The 20,492-nt window shown below is 47.2% G+C and overlaps 1 protein-coding gene across 1 annotated transcript; it reads left to right on the top strand.

Annotated features, from left to right (window-relative positions):
- The first annotated feature begins 29 nt into the window (after positions 1-29).
- Positions 30-20,463, top strand: LOC129137444 (nuclear pore complex-interacting protein family member B15-like). Its single transcript, XM_063797080.1, has 7 exons — positions 30-5,805; positions 9,262-9,444; positions 13,068-13,167; positions 13,331-13,475; positions 17,571-17,631; positions 17,741-17,776; positions 19,127-20,463. Exons 1-7 carry the CDS (start codon positions 5,734-5,736, stop codon positions 20,396-20,398), a joined length of 1,869 nt encoding a protein of 622 aa, XP_063653150.1. The 5' UTR covers positions 30-5,733; the 3' UTR covers positions 20,399-20,463.
- The last annotated feature ends 29 nt before the right edge of the window (positions 20,464-20,492 follow it).

Below are 20,492 nucleotides of genomic sequence, written 5' to 3'. Positions count from 1 at the left end.
ATGTAAAATATTATTATTATTATTATTATTTTTGAGACTGGGTTTTGCTCTGTCACCCAGGCAGGAGTGCAGTGGCTCGATCACAGCTCACTGCAGCCTCAACCTCCTGGGCTTCAAGCAATCCTCCTGCCTCAGCCTCCCAAGTAGCTGGGATCACAGATGTGTGCCACCACGCCTGGCCAATGTTAAAAAATCCTTTAACATTTTGTAGAGATGCACTCCTGGACTCAAGCGATCCTCCTACTGGTCCCGACCACCAGCCTCTTTCTGATAAACATTTACACTGTTTATTATCTGATGCCATTTCTATCTTCTTCCTTGTCGTCCAGACATCAAAGAAGTAGGTTTCTTCAGGGTTTTCTTTTTCAAGTCCTCATTGTTAAAGATCACTCACATTAGGGCCAGACACCACGACTCATGCCTGTAATCCCAGCACTTTGGGAGGCCAAGGCGGGCAGAGCACTTGAGGTGGGGAGTTTGAGACCAGCCCGGCCAACTTGGTGAAACCCCACCTCTACTGAAAAACATACAAAAATTAGCTGGGCGTGATGGTGCATGCCTGTAGTCCCAGCCACTTGGGAGGCTGAGGCATGAGAATCGCTTGAACCCAGGAGGCAGAGGTTGTAGTGAGCCAAGATCACATCAGCACACTCTAGCCTGGGTGACAGAGCGAGACTCTGACTCAAAAAATAAATAAAATAAATATCACTTACATTAGATATACCCAAGGGGTGTTCTATAGAGAGTTGGAAGCAGTGGTTATTGCAACAGGGGCACGGAAGTCATCTGGCTATGCCAGGATGCCCAGGGGATACTCGGGGTGGATGGCATAGTGGTGCTGGGGACTCACCGCACAGGACGCTCTGATCGACGCACTGCCAGGAGTAGCGCTCTGTCTTGGGGCTGCAGCCGGCCTCCTCAGCTCGAGTGTAACAACAGTCGTGGCCGTGGCAGCACCTGCGGATGTCACATGGGCAGGACAGCAGGTGGGTGAAGCTCTCTCCTGGCCCTCCTCTCTTGCCAGGACCATGGGTGACTGAAGACCCCCAGGGAGGCACAGCATCCTCTTATCTAAGTTTTTTTTGTTTTTTTTTAAGAGACAGGGTCTTTCTCTGTCGCCCAGGCTGGACTGCAGAGGCACAATCATAGTTCACAGCAGCCTTGAACTCCTGGGCTCAAGCGATCCTCCCACTTCAGTGTCCCAAGTAGCTGAGACTACAGGCACACGCCAGCATGCCCGGCTGGTTTTTTAATTTGTATTTCCTTTGAGACAGCGTATCTCTCTGTCGCTCAGGCTGGAGTGCAATGGCTCAATCAGCTCACTTTAGCCTTGAACTCCCGGGCTCAAGTGATACTGCCACCTCAACCTCCCAAGTATGCTACTACAGGAACACAAACTCCTTTTTTAAATTTTTTGTGGATATGGGGGGTCTCACTATGTTGCCTAGGCTGGTCTCGAACTCCCAGGCTCAAGCAGTCCTCCTACCTCAGCCTCCCCAAATGCTGGGATTACAGGTGGGAGCTACTGTATGCCTGGCCTTATCTAAGCTGTTTCCCTGAAAATCCCCGACTTGGGTAATGATTCCATTGGCCCCACCATGCCCTGTCCTGCCTTCCTGGCTGTGCCCAAGCTTGGTCCCTGCCTGCCTGCCTGCCTCACTCTCTGGGTCTCGAGCTTCTGTGACACATGACTCCTCTCTCTTCCTGGAGTGATCCAAGCCCTGCCACTTCCTGACTTTGCCCACACTGTACCCTCTGCCTGGGGCAACTTCATGTCTGCCCATTGTCCCTTAGGCCTCAGCCCAGGCACAAGCCCCTGCCTCCGGAGGTCATCCAGGCCTCACCAGGCTACACCCTCTGGTAAAATTGGATTCCCTCCCTTCAGGGCAGGTTTATAATGAAATCCTCCTCAGAGGCCAGGTGCGGTGACACCCATCTGTAATCCCAGCACTTTGGGAGGCTGAGGTGGGAGGATCACTTGAGGCCAGGGGGTCGAGACCAGCCTGGGCAACATAAGAGAGACTCTTGTCTCTATAACAAATTTAAAAATTAGCTCACCAGGCCAGGCTCAGTGGCTCATGCCTGTAATCCCAACACTTTGAGAGGCCGAGGCAGGTGGATCACGAGGTCAGGAGTTCGAGAGCAGCCTGATCAACACGGCGAAACCCTGTCTCTACTAAAAATACAAAATTAGCCAGGCATGGTGGCACGCACCTGTAATCCCAGCTACTCGGGAGGCTGAGGTAGGAGAATTGCTTGAACCCAGGAGGTGGAGGTTGTGGTGAGCCAAGATCATGCCATTGCAGTCCAGCCTGAGCAACAGAGCAAGACTCTGTCTCGAGACAATAAAAACACACAAAAAATTAACTCGCCATGATGGCACATGCCTATAGTCCTAGCTACTTGGGAGGCTGAGGTGGGAGGATTCCCTTCAGCCCAGGAGTTTGAGGCTGCAGTGAGCCACTATGATTGTGCCACTGCACTCTAACCTGGGCAAAAGCGAGACCCCAGGCTAGAGTGCATGATTTTGGGTCACTGCAACCTCCACCTCCCAGGTTCAAGTGATTCTCCTGCCTCAGCCTCTTGAGTAGCTGGGACTACAGGCATGTGCCACCACGCCTGGGTAATTTTTGTATTTTTAGTAGAGACAGGGTTTAGTAGAGACCATGGTGAAACCCCGTCTCTATAAAACAAATCTCTACTAACCCCATCTCTACAAAAAACAGCTGGGCGTGGTAGTGCACACCTGTAATTCCAGCTACTTGGGAGGCTGAGGCACGAGAATCATTTGCATCTTGGAGGCAGAGTTTGCAGTGAGCTGACATCGCACCACTGCACTCCAGCTGGGATGACAGAGCAAGACCCTGTCTCAAAAATAAGAAAAAGGAACAAACAACAGCAACGACAACAAAAAAACCTCTGTGTCAATCACAGCCTTCAAGCTAGGGGAGAGGCGGCCGAATTCTGCCCTCTGCTAACTAACTATAGCTTTGTGGAAATGGGTGAGTGGCGTGCCCTTTTGAGCCTCAGGGCCCCATCTGTAAAATGGGCATAACCGTCATGCCCGTCTTTAAGAACAGCCTTGGGGGTAAATGAGTGGAACTCATGGAAAGATCTCAGCCCACAACCTTCCACAGAACAGGCGCTTCTCACACAGTAAGTAGCAGGAGTGCAGAGGCTGCAGGCATGAATCCAGCCAGACTGCCTGGGTTCAAGTCCCAGCTCCCACGTCTTGGTAACTATGTGGCCTCAGACAAGTTACTTAATATTTCTTTGTTTTTTCTTTTCAGAAGGAGTTTTGCTCTGTCACCCAGGTTGGAGTGCAGTGGTGTGATCTCGGCTCATTGCAACCTCTGCCTCCCGGGTTCAAGCAATTCTCCTGCCTCAGCTTCCTGAGTAGCTGGAATTACAGGCACCTGCCACCACACAAAGCTAATTTTTGTATTTTTAGTAGAGACGGGGTTTCACCATGTTGGCCAGGATGATCTCGAACTCCTAACCTCGTGATCCGCCTGCCTCAGCCTCCCAAAGTGCTGGGATTACAGGCGTGAGCCACCATGCCCAGCCAAATCTAGGGCCAGAACGTGGCTGCAGCATATAAAAAGAATTGAATTCCATACTTTTGTTAACCCTGTTTTTTGTTTGTTTGTAGTTGTTGCTGTTTTTGAGACAGAGTCTCGCTCTGTCGCCTAGGCTGGAGTGCAGTGGTGCAATCTCGGCTCACTGCAGACTCTGCCTCCCGGGTTCAAACTATTCTCCTGCCTCAGCCTCCCAAGTAGGTGGGACTACAGGTGCCCACCACCACACCCGGCTAATTTTTGTGTTTTATTAGAGACAGGGTTTCACCATATTGGCCAGGCTGGTCTGGAACTCCTGACCTTGTGATCCGCCCACCTCGGCCTCCCAAAGTGCTGGGATTACAGGCGTGAGCCACCACACCCAGCCCCTCTTTTGTTTTTGTTTTGCTTGCTTCTTAGGGTTGTTTTTCTATTTATGGTAAAGGCATTGGCTTTCCATTTGTAGCATCAATAGAATATTTCCTGTTTACAATAACCTTATGTCATAGTAAATGGTAAAGGGATTTAAAGCAGTGGTTTTCAGCTGCCAGAGGCCTGAGAGAGTTTGGGCATACTCTGTGTGATCGGGCAGAAGACCTGTGGGAAGTTTAGCAGAGGACAGGGCCAGGAAAGGTGATGGACAGTGGGGGTCTGTCCTGGTCACCAGGCCCCTGGGTCCTGCCCACCTGCTTGGAGCTCCCCACCCATCACACATGATGCTGCCAAGCCCTCTGGGTATTGTGGGCAAATACCTTAGGAGAGAAGCTGATGAACTTTGTTTCTTGAAATGCACAGATTCCTTGGACATCCCTGAGAGGTCAATCATGAAAGTCAACTTGGTTTTCTCCCCCTCATTTGGGTTCAGAATTTAAAGTCCACACACACAGGCAGTAAGATGATATAGATAAGGACATCATCACTCGGTTTCAGATGTTAAAATGTCTAGGTGGGTTAGGGGTGATTTGCGATCACACAACCTTGTGGCACAAAGAGGAATTCCCAGGCCAGAGGGAGACATTTTATTGCCATGTTATGATCTTATCATTGAGTTGAAAGGCAATCTTGTTTCATTTTGGATTCTTTCTTATGTTTATGTCTTCTAAGGGCACTTTGAATTTCCAAGCAAATAATAATTTTGAATTAGCTTTTAATCATTGACTTCTAGCACAGTTATATGATCAGAAACATGCTGTGTGATTTGATTGCTCTCAAATATATTGAGATTTGCTGGAACAAAATAAGTCAGGTTAATTTTTGTAAATGTACCATGCATGCTTAAAATGAATGTATCTACATTTGTTCCTGAGATACAGGTTGATGGACGGATGGCTACATGGATGTGATGGAGATGGTTTACTATCGGGACCTTCCGCATCCTGCTGATGTTTTGTTGCTTAGGATATGAATGGCTGAGCGGAGGCTGTAAAACCTGGCACCCTGCTTGGGTATGAGGTTCTTCCTGCCATCCTGCCATCATTTGTTTTTTATGTTTTGTCGCCAAAAGTGACCTTGAGGAACCCTGGGAGCTCAGGAAGGAAGGAGCGCCCAGAAGCAGGGACAGGGAGCTGGTTGGGGAGGACCAGAAATCAGGTTTGTGAAGGTTCCAGAGAGGACCTGTCCTTGCGAGGAGTGTGGGAGACTGAGATGGGGGAGGGGTCATTGGAATGATGCGGGCGCTACTTGGCGTTGTCCATTGTGAGGCACCACCGGGGTCATCAGGGATTGGTGGAGAGGGAGTATAAAGCCCCAGGGTTGCCAAGGGAGGGCCCAGACCGAAGAAGGTTTGGTGGATAGCAGAACCTTTTTGTCTCCCTCTAATTGCTCCTAAGCCTCACGCTCCCTTGCCCCGCGTGTCCTGTTGCTTCCCTGATCTTCTCCGTGACCTGTAGCTAAACCTTCCACCAGCGCTTGAGAACTTAATTTGAACCGGATCCTTTCCCAGACCCCTTTCTTCTTCTCCTCGTCCTCCTCCTCCACCTCCTCCAGGTGCCCAACAGCCCCCTTCTCCTCCTTTCCCTTCCCTTACTTCCCCCCTTCCCCTCCCCTTCCCCTCCCCCTCCCCTCCCCCTCCCCAACTAAGATCCGGCCCCGGTCCCCGTCCCCTTCCCTCCCCCCTGCCCTAAGCCACCTCCACCTCTGTCCTGGCCGCCTCAGGGCGCCCTGAAAGGACCAGGACATGCGGCTGCGGCTGCGGTGGTGGCTCCTCTTTTGGCTCCTGCTGGGATTTATCAGCCATCATCCCACCCCTGTGAGTAGACGCTGGACCCGCGGGGTTTCTTCCTTTTTACTGGGCTGTGTCACGCGGCATGAAATTACACAGCTCAGGCCTGTAATCCCAGCACTTTAGGGGGCCGAGGTGGGCAGATCACTCGAGTCCAGGAGTTGAAGAGTAGCCAGGGCATCATAGCGAAACCCCATCTCTACAAAAAATTCCAAAAAAGATTAGTTGGGCCTGGTGGTGCGCACCTGTTATCCCTGTTACTGGAGAGGCTGAGGTGGGAGGATCGCTTGGGCCCAGGAGCTGGACGTTGCAGTGAGCCGAGATGGCCCCGCTGCACTCTTGTCTCTAACAAACAAAATGGACCAAAACAAAGTGAAATGTCATTTGATTTGTGTCATCTGGTTTGATGACTTTTTTTTTTTTTTTTTAGACAGAGTCTCACTCTGTCGCCCAGGCTGGAGTGCAGTGGCAAGATCTCGGCTCACTGCAACCTCCGCTTCCGGGGTTCAAGCAATTGTCCTGCCTCAGCCTCCTGAGTAGCTCAGATTACAATGCCTGGCTAATTTTTGTATTTTTAGTAGAGATGGGGTTTCACCATGTTCGCCAGGATGGTCTCCATCTCTTGACCTCGTGATCTGCCTGCCTCGGCCTCCCAGTGCTGGGATTACAGGTGTGAGCCACCGCGCCTGGCCAAAATATATAACCTTAAGTGTAAGTTTACTAACTTTGGAAAGTACATACACCAGCATAAACCAACCCCCTTTCAAGATCTACATTATTTTATTTATTCATTTATTTTTTTGAGACAGTTCCTCCCTTGTTGCCCAGGCTGGAGTGCAATGGGGCAATATCAGCTCACCGCAACCTCTGCTTCCCAGGTTCGAGCGATTCTCCTGCCTCAGCCTCCCGAGTGGCTGGGATTACAGACATGTGCCACCACTCCCAGCTAATTTTGTATTTTTAGTAGAGATAGGGTTTCTCCATGTTGGTCAGGCTGGTTTTGAACTCCCGACCTCAGGTGATCCGCCCGCCTCGGCCTCCCAAAGCGTTGGGATTACAGGCGTGAACCACCGTGCCCAGCCAAGATCTACACTATTATGTCACCCCAGAAAGTGAACTCTCACTCTTCCCAGCCAGTCTCTTTCTTATCATAGGTTAGCTTGCTTATTCTGGAATTTCGCGTATACAGATGCATGCCATGCCATAGGTACTCTTTTGTGTCTGCTTTGTTCTGCTCAACACCATGTTTCTGAAATCATTACCATTGTTGTATGGTTCTCTAACTCCATCATTTCCATTTCAGACTCAGCATATGCTGAGTTCAACCTGATGAAGGGCTATCTCTGTTTAATTCACCATCTTGAAAGAAACATTTAAAATTGAGATGTTTTCAAGAATATATAGTTAAATCCTGAGGAATCGATGTAGAAATGTTATCACAAGCTGTCTGAACTTACTCAGGGGAAGTCTTCATCTTCACTCACATAAGAGTCTAATGGAATTAATATCAACAATCTTAGAGAAATCCCACACTATTCATGCCATTTTCATGATCTCCGCCTTGGTAATTTTTTTTTGAGACAGAGCCTCGCTCTGTCACCCAGGCTGAAGTGCAGTGGTGCGATCTCGGCTCACTGCAACCTCTGCCTCCCGGGTTCAAGTGATTCTTCTGCCTCAGCCTCCCAAGTAGCTGGAACTATAGGCGCGTGCCACCATGCCCTGCTAATTTTTTGTAATTTTAGTAGAGATGGGTTTCACCGTGTTAGCTAGGATGGTCTCAATCTCCTGATCTCATGGTCCACCCACCTCGGCTTCCCAAAGTGCTGGGATTGCAGGCGTGAGCCACCACGCCCGGCCCACCTTGTTAATTTTTAAGCACTAAAATTTGATACTTATTTGTGAATGAAGTAATCTCTTCATTGTTTTTTTTTTTTTACTTATGCTGAGCTTTAAATGACAAAGATTCATATAATCCAAGAGAGAAGTATTATTTAGAGGGATTCTTTTACCATGTGATATATAATAAATGCATCCAATGTTATACATCAATTTAAAAAACAAGTAAATAACTTTAAAGAAAAGATAACTACTGGCCAGGTGCAGTGGCTCACACCTGTATTCCCAGCACTTTGGGAGGCCGAGGCAGGTGGATCATGAGGTCAGGAGTTGGAGACCAGCCTGGCCAAGATGGTGAAACCCTGTTTGTACTAAAAATACAAAAATTAGCCGAGTGCGGTGGCAGGCGCCTGTAATCCCAGTTACTCAGTAGCTGAGGCAGGAGAATCGCTTGAACCCGGGAGGCGGAGGTTGCAGTGAGCTGAGATCATGCCACTGCAATCTAGCCTGGGTGACAGAGCAAGACTTTGTCTCCAAACAAAAAGAAAAGATAATTACTTTATACTTAGCTTGTCTTAGCCATGAGTGACGGGCTGCATGTGGCCCAGGACAGTTTTGAATGCAGTTCAACACAAATTTGTAAACTTTCTTAAAACATTAGGAGATTTTGGCCAGGTACAGTGGCTCATGCCTGTAATCCCAGCACTTTGGGAGGCTGAGGCGGGCAGATTACCTGAGGTCAGGAGTTCGAGACCACCCTGGCCAACATGGCAAAACCCCATCTCCACAAAAAATACAAAAATTTGCTGAGTGCATTGTCAGGCACCTGTACTCCCAGCTACTCAGGAGGCTGAGGCAGGAGAATCACTTGAACCTGAGAGGCAGAGGTTGCAGTGAGCCGAGACCATGCCACTGCACTCCAGCGTGGGTGGCAGAGTGAGACCCCATCTCAGAAACAAAACACCAAAACAAAAACAAAAACAAAAACAAATGGCTGGGCACAGTGGCTCACACCTGTAATCCCAGCACTTTGGGAGGCCGAGGCAGGCAGATCGCCTGTCAGGAGTTCAAGGCCAGACTGGCCAACATGGTGAAACCTCATCTCTACTAAAAATACAAAAATTAGTCGGGCATGGTGGCAGAGACCTGTAATCTCAGCTACTCGGGAGGCTGAGGGAGGAGAATGGCTTGAGCCCAGGAGCTGGCGGTTGCAGTGAGCTGAGATTGCACCACTGCACTCCAGCCTGGGCGACTGAGTGGAGCGGAACTCTGTCTCCAAAAAAAAAAAAAAAAAGAGTTTTTTTTTTAGATCATCAGCTATTGTTAGTGTTAGTGTATGTTATGTGTGGCTCAAGACAACTTTGCTTCTTTTAATATAGGCAGGGAAGTCAAAAGATTGGATATCCCTGCTTTATACCAAGAAAGACAGCACCCCAGATTTGCAATGCCTAAAAACACTACCAGCCATCTGAAAAACATGAGACTTCTAACTTCTGTTCTTTTTTGTAGCAGTGGAATCCCACGGTGATATCTGAGGGATGTGGTTACCTTTTGGAGGAGGTTGACGGTTTCTAAGGATGATTCTTTCTGAGTGAAATATTGTCGGTGTCATTGACCTTTTCATTATTTCAACTATTATTATTCCAGGTTATCAATACTCTGGCTGTCTATCGTCATCGTGAGACTGACTTTTGTGGAGGAGTTCGAGACCACCCTGGCCAACATGGCAAAACCCCATCTCCACAAAAATTGGATAATTTGATAATTATCATTATTGGGTTTCTGAGACCTTACACATTTACCATTCTCTTCTGCACAAATTACCTTTGTGTGAGTATACTAACTTTCTGTAGAGGTATACTTGTAATCACAAATAAGAATAAATTATATAAAACAATTCACATTTCTGGACTTCATTATGAATATGTGGTTTTACCCAAACAATCAGGGAAATGATTTATTAGCATAAGAATTATGAAAATGTCTGCCATTTACATTATGAAAATTAAATAGGTCGGTGTTTGTTTAATAGAATGTCAACAGAGCTTTTGGTCAAAAATAAGTTTTTTTAACCTTTGTGCTATTTATCACAAATGGAGTATGAGGTTTCGTCACTTAAATAGGAAATTCTTTCTAAACTCTTCTGCTTTATAGTTCTATCGTATGGGTGGAAGGAAAGCTTCCAATCTCCTCTCTGAAGATTCACTGCAGAAATGAGCTGACAACAGACAGCTTAACAGGAAAAGAAAAACCTAGAACAGGCATAAACATGGGAACCAGCTGAAAAATGAGACTGCTAGAAGGGCCGGATGGTTGATGCTTAAAGAGCACCCTCTTCTGATGGGAGAGGGAGATAGATGGAGATGTAGGCCAGTTTAGAGTGGCAGCAAATGATTTTTAGGGGAAATGAAAGAGGCCAAGGAACAAACAATTGGCCTGAGACAAAGTCCCTCTGAGGTCATAGGGACGAGGTGACAAACTGCCGGAAGGTGAAGGGCAGAACTGCACTGCGTCTCATGATGCAGAGAAAGCCCCAGAGAATCTCTTAGAACTGCCCTCCAAGAGAATCGATGAAAAGTGTGTCTGGGCAGGGTAATTTTGAATGACATCATTCAAAGTGCATGTTCCCACTTGCAACTGGAGAGAGATCAGTATGTCAAAAGTCTGTACTTGGTAAGAATTTGGCTGCTAAGTTGTGCCATAATTTGTCTTTTGAGCCTTTTTTCCTTTGGGGAAGTTGAGCTCTACATTTTGTCTTGCCATTCATGACAGTAAAAATGTGGTTGTCTGGGGGCTGAACCTCCTTCTGAACAATGATCCAAGATAAAAGTACTAATACCACGATGCTTTTTTATATTCAAGGGAAGAGGAAGTATTTTTCAGTTTAACCACCTAGATAATTACACGTCATTTGGCACTGCCTTTCAAGATATGTAGAAAACAGAAAATATATGAGTTATGAAGATATCTAGGCACATTTAACATTCTCTATGCCACTTAGTCCTGAACAGAGAATTTTCGGTATAAATTGGAGGAAGCTTTTTTTTTTTTTTTTTTTTTTTCTTTTCTCACCCCCGAGACGAGTCTCCCTCTGTTGCCCAGGCTGGAGTATAATGGTGTGATCTCGGCTCACTGCAACCTCCACCTCCTGGCTTCAAGCGATTCCCCTGCCTCAGCCTCTCAAGTAGCTGGGATTACAGGTGCCCACCACCATGCCCAGCTAATTTTTGTATTTTTAGTAGAGTCGGGGTTTTACCATGTTGGCCAGGCTAGTCTCAAAACCCGACCTCAAATGATCCACCCGCCTCAGCCTCCCAAAGTGCTGGGATTACAAGCGTGAGCCACCACGTGAGCCAGGGGAAGTTGTTAAATTTACCACTTTTTAACAATTCCATTTAGGAAAGTTCAGTTGAGCTGTTGGACTTGGACAACTTCGCACCTCTCATCTTTGTCCTTGTCATCTAGTCATCTATACCATTACTTCCTAAGCAGGGACATCATGGGTGCCATGAAGCATTCATGTGTGATGGCATTTCTTTGCTTGTCATTTCTTCATGTGTTTAACATTTCTCCTAGCTCCAAACTGGGCCAGCTACCTTTCCTATGAAATCTAGCAGCAGTTGTGGGATTGACGTGGTTGCTCTTTTCATCTTTTTAGATTACCCATTGCTTCTCTCAAAATCCTAGTACATGATTTTTTTTTTTTTTATCCTATGTGCAGAAATCAGGAAAAAACAAATTCTACAAAGAATTTGAAAGATACTATTTCAGGCCAGGTGTGGTGGCTCATGCCTGTAATCCCAGCACTTTGGGAGGCTGAGGCAGATGGATCACTTGAGGTCAGGAGTTCAAGACCAGATGGGCCAACATGGTGAAACCCCATCTCTACTGAAAAGACAAAAATTAACCAGGCATGGTAGCAGGCACCTGTAATCCCAGCTACTTGGGAGGCCAAGGCACAAGAATCGCTTGAATCTGGGAGGTGGAGGTTGCCGTGAGCCAAGGTAGCGCCACTGCACTTCAGCATGGTTGAGAGTGACACTCCATCTCAAGAAAAAAGTCATTTCAATGACTACCTCAGGAGATTCATAGGTATCTGACCCACATCTGAGATGGGATTTGCATTGCATTTTCGCTATGATGAGAACAAATATTTAATATCTTAGAAGATTAAAAGCATACTGTGATAATATGGAAATCTTGGTGGGAATTCAGTCATTAGTGAGAATGTTTTGCGTTAAGTTCAAACCAGCCTCAATGAAGCTGATGTGAGGGAAGGGAAAGTGAACTCTGAGTAGAGCAGGGACAGAAGGAAGATGCTCCAGTGCAGATCAGGAAGGAGCAGGGGGTGAAATGTTACAAATTCTAGAACTCAGAGAGCTGAAGGTAATTACTTCCTTTTCAAGTTGTGAAACATGTTAACCTGTGGTAAAATACTTATAAGATGATAGTAACCATCTAACCATGTTGAAGTGTACAGTTCAGTTGTGTGAAGTATATTCATGTCTTTTTTTTTGAGACGGAGTCTCACTCTGTCACCAGGCTGGAGTGCAGTGGTGGGATCATGGCTCACTGCAACCTCTGCCTCCTGGGTTCAAGCAGTTCTCCTGCCTCAGCCTCCCGAGTAGCTGGGACTACAGGCGTGCATCACCATGCTCAGCTAATTTTTGTATTTTTAGTAGAGATGGAGTTTCACCATGTTGCCCAGGATGGTCTCCATCTCTTGACCTTGTGATTCACCCGCCTTGGCCTCCCAAAGTGCTGGGATTACAGGCGTGAGCTACCGCACCTGGCCTATTTTTTTTTTTTTTTGAGACAGAGTTTCAATTTTGTTGCCCAGGTTGGAGTGCAATGGCACAATCTCAGCTCACCACAACCTTTTCCTGCTGGGTTCACGTGATTCTCCTGCCTCAGCCTCCCGATTAGCTGGGATTACAGGCCTGCACCACCATGCCTGGCTAATTTTGTATTTTTAGCAGAGACAGCATTTCTCCATGTTGGTGAGGCTGGTCTCAAACTCCCGACCTCAGGTGATCCGCCTGCCTCGGCCTCCCAAAGTGCTGGGATTACAGGAGTGAGCCACCGTGCCAGCCTCATGTCATTCTTGTGTGTGTGTGTGTGTGTGTGTGTGTGTGTGTGTGTGTGTGTGTGACAGAGTCTCATTCTGTCGCTCAGGCTGGAGTGCAGTGGTGTGATCTCGGCTCACTGCAACCTCCGCCTCCCAGCTTCAAACGGTTCTCTGCCTCAGCCTCCCGAGTAGCTCGGATTACGGGCGCCCGCTGCCATGCCCGGCTAATTTTTGTATTTTTAGTAGAGACGGGGTTTCACCATCTTGGCCAGGCTGGTCTTGAACTCCTGACCCCGTGATCCACCTGCCTTGGCCTCCCAAAGTACTGGGATTATACGCATGAGCCACCGTGCCCAGCCGTCATTCTTATATTATTATTTCCTAGGTGTCTTTCCTGAAGACTATCTTCTGGTCTCGAAATGGACATGATGGATCCACGGATGTACAGCAGAGAGCCTGGAGGTCCAACCGACGTAGACAGGAAGGTATGGCTCTCTTGGAGTCCCCATAGTGTGGAAATGAGTTTGCCCTGGAAAGGGAAAGAACAGCTTCTTGCCCTCAGGTTTCTCACCTTCTCTTCTCCTCACTCTCACCAAGGGCTGAGGTCCATTTGTATGCACACAAAGAAAAGAGTTTCTTCCTTTCCAGGAAATAAAATTGGCCTGAAAGACGTCATTACTCCATGGAGACATGTGGAAAGAAAATTTAGAGCGAAAATCCATAAGAGGAAGGTGACAACGAAAATCAACCATCATGACAAAATCAATGGAAAGAGGAAGACCGCCAGAAAACAGTAAGATGTGCCTTGACACAAATACTGTTGTATGAACCATGTGCCAATCAAAGTAGACAACTGTAAAGTCCTTGAGAATATTTTCTACAATATTTGTGGCAAATTCAGTGGGTTCAAAATTGAGTTTGTCCTTTCTGCTTCATTAGTTTAAGCTGTATAATTCCTTTCCCTTCCTACATTCTTGTTTGTCATTTTTTCGGGGGAAGAGGAGTTGCTAGTACTGGCATTGGTTTTCCTTTCTCTGTCTGTTTTTTTTTTTTTTTTTTTTCCTGAGATGGAGGTTTGCTGTTGTTGCCCAGGCTGTAGTGCAATGGCACAATCTCAGCTCACTGCCTTTTGGGTTCAAGCAATTCTCCTGCCTCAGCCTCCCAAGTAGCTGGGATTACAGGTGCCCACCACCACGCCCAGCTAATTTTTGTATTTTTCCTAGAGATGGGGTTTCACCATGTTGTCCAGGCTGGTCTCGAACTTCTGACCTCAGGTAATCCACCTGCCTCAGCCTCCCAAAGTGCTGGGATTAGAGGCGTGAGCCACCACAGCCAGCCTTTTTTTTTTTTTTTTAAATTTTGAGATAGAGTTTCGCTCTGTCGCCCAGGCTGGAGTGCTATGGTGCAATCTTGGCTCACTGCAACCTCTGCCTCCCAGTTTGAAGCAATTCTGCCTCAGCTTCCCGAGTAGCTTGGATTACAGGTGTGTGCCACCACATTTGGCCAAAGTTTTTTTTTTTTTTTTTTTTTTTTGAGACAGAGTCTCACTCTGTCACCCAGGCTAGAGTGCAGTGGCATGATCTTGGCTCGCTGCAACCTCCACCTCCAAGGTTCAAGCGATTCTTATCCCTCAGCCTCTTGAGTAGCTGGGACTACAGGCATATGCCACCATGCCCGGATAATTTTTGTATTTTTAGTAGAGGCGGGGTTTCACCATATTGGCCAAGCTGGTCTAGAACTCCTGACATCATGATCCGCACACCTCGGCCTCCCAATGTGCTGGGATTACAGGCATGAGCCACCGTGCCCAGCCCAATTTTTGTAATTTTAGTAGAGACAGGGGTTCACCATGTTGGCCAGGCTAGTCTTGAACTCCTGACCTCAGGTGATCTGCCTACCTCAGCCTCCCAGTGTGAGCCACCACACCCAGCCTGGATTGTTGAATTCAATGCTTGGGTCACCTCCAGATTCATTTTCACAGTCTTTCATGTTTTGGTCATATTACATTGTATTTTGCTGCCATATGACTGATCTTTTTTTGTTAAATGTGAGATACTTGTTAAAAATATTTAGCAATGAATTGAGGCCTAGTAGCATGTTATCTTGCTGCAGAAGAGATGGGAGTCTACTTCTGGGGGATGGTCAGGGGTCCTCCATACAGGCTGCAATTGAGGTCGTCGGTGCAGGCTCAGTCCCTACAAAGGCCAGGGTATTTCCTGTCCACCTCTATTCTGATGCATGACTCTTCTGGGTCTCAACCAGAGCCAGTGGACTTCAGTATGGGTCGCTTTCATTGGCAGACCCTCAATCCACTTGTTTTCCATCTAATCCCACGCATGTGTGCAAAAGCTGCTGTGCTTCTTTGCATCTCAGTAGTTCCTTCTGGAATTCAGCAATGAAACTCAGGGAAATGGGTTCCAAATGCGAGGCTGACTTTCGTCCTGGGTTTCCTTCTCCTCCATCTTCACCTCATGTCTGTTTACTGCCATGTTAGCAATTGGATGTATTCAATCATGGGTTTCATATTCTGTTTGGTGTCCCCCATTGTTCTCATCGGAGATCAGAAGCTTCAGATGCACTTATGTCAACTCAAGAGTAGAATGCTTCCTTAGCTTCCCTCCAGAGTCAGGTTTTGTGTTTCTAGTTCCCAAGTGCACAGCAGGAGTAGTGATGTCCTCACTGGCTTCTCATTTGCATTAAACTGTGAGCTTCTGTAGCGTGGGGACAGGACCCTGCTCCCATTGCATTCTCAGCACCTCACCACACACTCCTTGTTTGAGGCCACTCCAGACAGCATGTGCTGAAGAATGCCCTGTGGTCAGAAACAAGTTCATTAACTTTCTCTTTGAAGTGTTTTCGTCCCTGTTTCCTAGCGTTCTGGGAATTTTTCACATCCTTCCTATAAAACCAAGTATCAGGTGAGATCCTTAGGATCAGGACCATGAATCAAGTGGTGTGAGGGCAACACAGCAAACTTACCCTTTTTAGGCCGTTTCCTTTTTCTGCCCTCAATCTCTGTGAACTGAACCTTGTTAAAGTCAGTCAACACCAGGGTGGATGGTTTGCCGTTGTCACGTATTTTCAGGACATAACACCCTGACTTAGGAGCCATTCCGATCATTTGTAATTCAATCGATGCCCCCAGCATTCAGATTGCCTTTTCTGTCAACCAGGATCTTTAAAGTCGATGACAAGAGTTCCAGTCCTGAATCATGGCAAAGTGCAGTAGTGAACTGCGGGGTTAATGACACCATATTCTGGAACGATCTCTCTATGGCTGATGGTCTCAGTTCCGGCATCAGCCTCTGACTGAGAATCAGGTCTCACACAGGAGGAGTCAGATGAGGAGCAATCCTCTGCTTCCGATGGAGTTAGTTGTGATGAATTGGTGAGGTCTGGTTTTTCACACTGAACTAAAATGAGCTTTCGCTGTGTCAAGCACAAGACTGACCCCAGAAACACACATAGTGCACCTCATAGAAGCTTTTAATAGTCTTTATATTTACTAAAGAATAGGACTAACTATGGAACTATGAAGATGAGCTGGAAATGACAGGTGACTTGCCAGCAGGCCAGAGTGTGACTTTTTTTTGTCCCTCAATGGGAGGTGTCCATTCTCCCTTCGGTTGTGAGAATCAGTTGGTTCATTTGTGGAAAGGTTGCAGGGGGGATCTTTGAATCACAGCCTTCAGATGCCAGAAGGGCAGAGGGAATCCCACACGGGCTGGTGGATCATGTGTGTGCATTTCTCTCCCTTCTAATCTGAGGAAACTAAGCATGAAAGAATGTGAGCATGCAGAAAAGGAGAGGCAGGTATCAGAGGCAGAGGAAAATGGGAAATTGGATATGAAAGAAATACACACCTAGAAGTGAGTTCAGAAACTGAACCCCACCCTCCTGGGAAACGCCCATTGGAGTGTTGTTTTTAACCTCTGTACAATGCTTAGACCCAGTAAATGCAGAAATAGAAACAAATGGTCAGAAGACATATCGTGAGAGAGAGAGAGAGAGTTCACAAAACAGAAAACAAAGTACCTTAATATTTACCAGTGACCAAAAGATGTGAAGCAGCAAAACGTCTCCTGACCCCATTGCCAGCTAGACTGTGTGGAAGCTCGGTTCATACCAGCCATTCTAGGGGTGGGGTGAGTTGTTGTCATCCTTAGGAAAGTGTGTTGTTGTAGGATCAACCACATCCTTCAAAAGGACTATGCCTGTTTATAAGCCCAGCTGTTTCTGCCCTGTGAAACACGGTAAGGATATTAATACAAAGAGAATACAGCTTTATGATAAAAGATGCTCAATGAAGGATGAATTAGGGATATACTGAGAATGGGGAAGGAAACTATCATCTCCGAAGTCAGCAGGCAGTAAGCAAGAGGAGGAATCAATATAGCAACAGTTTGGATCAGACCGTACAGTTTTTTTGTTTTTGTTTTTGTTTTTGTTTTTCTGAGATGGAGTCTCGCTGTGTCACCCAGGCTGGAGTGCAATGACGTGATCTTGGCTCACTGCAACCTCCGCCTCCCAGGTTCAAGTGATTCCCCTGCCTCAGCCTCCCGAGTAGCTGGGATTACAGGTGCCTGCCACCACGCCCGGCTAATCTTTTGTATTTTTAGTAGAGATGGGGTTTCACCTTATTAGCCAGGATGGTCTCAATCTCCTGACCTCGTGATCCATCCGCCTCGCCCTCCCAGAGTGCTGGGACTACAGGCGTCAGCCACCGCGACCGGCTCAGACTGTACTCTTATAGCCATCTGAAATACGTTTTCTAGGTAGAGATAGATTGTGTAAGGGTACAGTTGTGAGGATAACAGAAACATGGCAGATTATTTAAAATCATCCTGAAAGTGGTGCTTTATCTGATGAAAGTGATTGTAATCCATAGGAAAATGTTTCAACGTGCGCAAGAGTTGCGGCGGCGGGCAGAGGACTACCACAAATGCAAAGTAAGGAGCTTCCTCCCCGCAGTTGCAGGATAGTTCAGTGCTGATGCAGATGATGCCACGGCTCTTAGACTCTCTCAACATTCAATTTCTCATGTGTTGGCTTTTTCAGATCCCCCCTCCTGCAAGAAAGCCTCTTTGCAACCGGGTAAGTTTGTTTGTTTTCCTTGCTTTTGAACATAGTCTGCCAGGTCAGGACATGGATACATTTTTCTCCCTACAGCTCTGTGCTCAAGCCCTGCAGAGGGAGATGGCAGAGAGAAAGGCTGCCTACAAGCATCACAGTCCCATCCCTGTTGGTAACCGTGTTGTGCAAAAACACCTTCATCCCCACCCAGTGGGGCCCCTGATCTAATATTCAAAGTGTCAGAGGTTCCATATTTGTAATAGCAAATGGGCCCTGACTGTAAATTAGTGAAGAGTGAATGTAACTTATTACCCACAGGGACAATTCCAAATGAAGGCCTTAAATGATGCTCAGCTAAGCTGGTTCTTGTGTGGCCTCTGTACCTTCAAAAGCTGCCGAGTCCTATGATTACACGTGATGGGACTTGTACACTTGAAGTGAAACACAGTTTTAAAACTTGCTTTGTTTAGAATTCCCACCTCATTTTTCCATGGACAAAAGTATTCTTTATGTCCTAGTGCACTTACAATTTGGTATTACCTGGGAGTGAAAAGAAATATTACAGCCATGCCTAACTGACTTCTTGAGGTAAGATTGTTCTGTCAGAAAACCCTCTCCCAGTTCCCCTGCAGCTCTTCAGGAATCCACATCTCTCCAGAGCTCTTTGTTCTCATGGGTGGCACCTCCAGAGTGAAGAAGATCCTTTGTCAAGAAGGGAAACAGAGGGGAAATGAGAGGGGCCTGCAGGCAGAGCTGGAATCAACTTCCACTCTGCCTCTTGCAAGCTGTGTGACCCTGGGCACAATTTCTCGTTCCTCTGGAAACCTCTGTTTTCTTAGATTTGGAGCAGGGTGGTCACACTGACCTTGCAGAGTTCTGAGAATCAGAGACAGAACATAAAAGGCCTGGAAAACATTCTCCAAAAAGAAGCTGCAACATGTGTGGACAATGGGCTTTTCATGCCTCTCTTACTGTCTGTTGACCTGGTGCAAGAAATATGCTCTGGTGATGGCTGTGAGGGAGGAATGAGGATAGACATAGACACTCCTGTGTCTCAAACATGCTTCTTTATTACTCTGTTATGACTCTGTCTTCCCTGGGGCAGGACCCCAGCCTGCCTACATTTGCAGACAGACACAGTGGCATGTGGAGACAACAGTGTGTCCCAATGACTTTTCTTTACCCCCCAGCTGTCAGCAGTACTCAGTGGAAGGGTGATATTATGACAGTGATACTGCTATTTTGAAACCTGGAGGATGGAAAGGTGCAAAAATCTATCACCAGCAACAGAAGGTGCAGACCGTGTTGGTGGCAGTAATTTTGTCCATCAAATGAATATGTGTGAAAACATTCCCTTCTTCGGCCCTACAGGTCAGAATGGCGGCAGCGGAGCATCGTCATTCTTCAGGATTGCCCTACTGGCCCTACCTCACAGCTGAAACTTTAAAAAACAGGATGGGCCGCCAGCCACCTCCTCCGACTCAACAACGTTCTATAACGGATAACTCCCTGAGCCTCAAGACACCTCCCGAATGTCTCCTTCGTACCCTTCCACCCTCAGTGGATGATAATATCAAGGAGTGTCCTCTTGCTCCTCTTCCACACTCTCCTCTTCCACCCTCAGTGGATGATAATCTGAACGAGTGTCTCCTTATCCCTCTTCCACCCTCTCCTCTTCCACCCTCAGTGGATGATAATCTGAAGGAGTGTCTCCTTATCCCTCTTCCACCCTCTCCTCTTCCACCCTCAGTGGATGATAATCTGAAGGAGTGTCTCCTTGCTCCTCTTCCACACTCTCCTCTTCCACCCTCAGTGGATGATAATCTGAAGGAGTGTCTCCTTGCTCCTCTTCCACCCTCAGTGGATGATAATCTGAAGGAGTGTCTCCTTGCTCCTCTTCCACCCTCTCCTCTTCCACCCTCAGTGGATGATAATCTGAAGGAGTGTCTCCTTGCTCCTCTTCCACCCTCAGTGGATGATAATCTGAAGGAGTGTCTCCTTGCTCCTCTTCCACCCTCAGTGGATGATAATCTGAAGGAGTGTCTCCTTGCTCCTCTTCCACCCTCTCCTCTTCCACCCTCAGTGGATGATAATCTGAAGGAGTGTCTCCTTGCTCCTCTTCCACCCTCTCCTCTTCCACCCTCAGTGGATGATAATCTGAAGACTCCTCCCTTAGCTACTCAGGAGGCTGAGGCGGAAAAACCACCCAAACCCAAGAGGTGGAGGGTGGATGAGGTGGAACAATCACCAAAACCCAAGAGGCGGAGGGTGGATGAGGTGGAACAATCAACAAAACCCAAGAGGCGGAGGGCGGATGAGGTGAAACAATCGCCCAAGCCCAAGAGGCAGAGGGAGGCCGAGACACAATTACCCAAACCCAAGAGGCGGAGGGCGGATGAGGTGGAACAATCGCCCAAGCCCAAGAGGCAGAGGGAGGCCGAGACACAATTACCCAAACCCAAGAGGCGGAGGGCGGATGAGGTGGAACAATCGCCCAAGCCCAAGAGGCAGAGGGAGGCCGAGACACAATTACCCAAACCCAAGAGGCGGAGGTTGAGTAAGCTGAGAACACGCCATTGCACTCAAGCCTGGGCAATAAGAATAAATCCGTGGGTCGAAAAAAAGAAAAAAATCAAAAAATAAAACAAAACCCACACTCCAAAAACAAACTAACAAAGAATAAATAAATAATATAAAAATAAAATAAATACTGCAGTCCTTATGTTATTGCTTTGTT

Source organism: Pan troglodytes, chromosome 18 (genome assembly GCF_028858775.2).
Source record: "Pan troglodytes isolate AG18354 chromosome 18, NHGRI_mPanTro3-v2.0_pri, whole genome shotgun sequence".
Classification (NCBI taxonomy): Eukaryota; Metazoa; Chordata; class Mammalia; order Primates; family Hominidae; genus Pan; species Pan troglodytes.
This window is presented reverse-complemented; position numbering and strand designations above follow the sequence as displayed.

What these genes read in the sequence shown, in the direction of transcription:
- LOC129137444 (XM_063797080.1), top strand. Translation starts at nt 5,734, where the DNA reads ATGCGGCTGCGGCTGCGGTGGTGGCTCCTCTTTTGGCTCCTGCTGGGA. An exon ending in TCAGCCATCATCCCACCCCT is followed by an intron (nt 5,806 to 9,261) that starts GTGAGTAGACGC and finishes TTATTATTCCAG; the next exon opens with GTTATCAATACTCTGGCTGT. An exon ending in AGGACTACCACAAATGCAAA is followed by an intron (nt 17,632 to 17,740) that starts GTAAGGAGCTTC and finishes TGGCTTTTTCAG; the next exon opens with ATCCCCCCTCCTGCAAGAAA.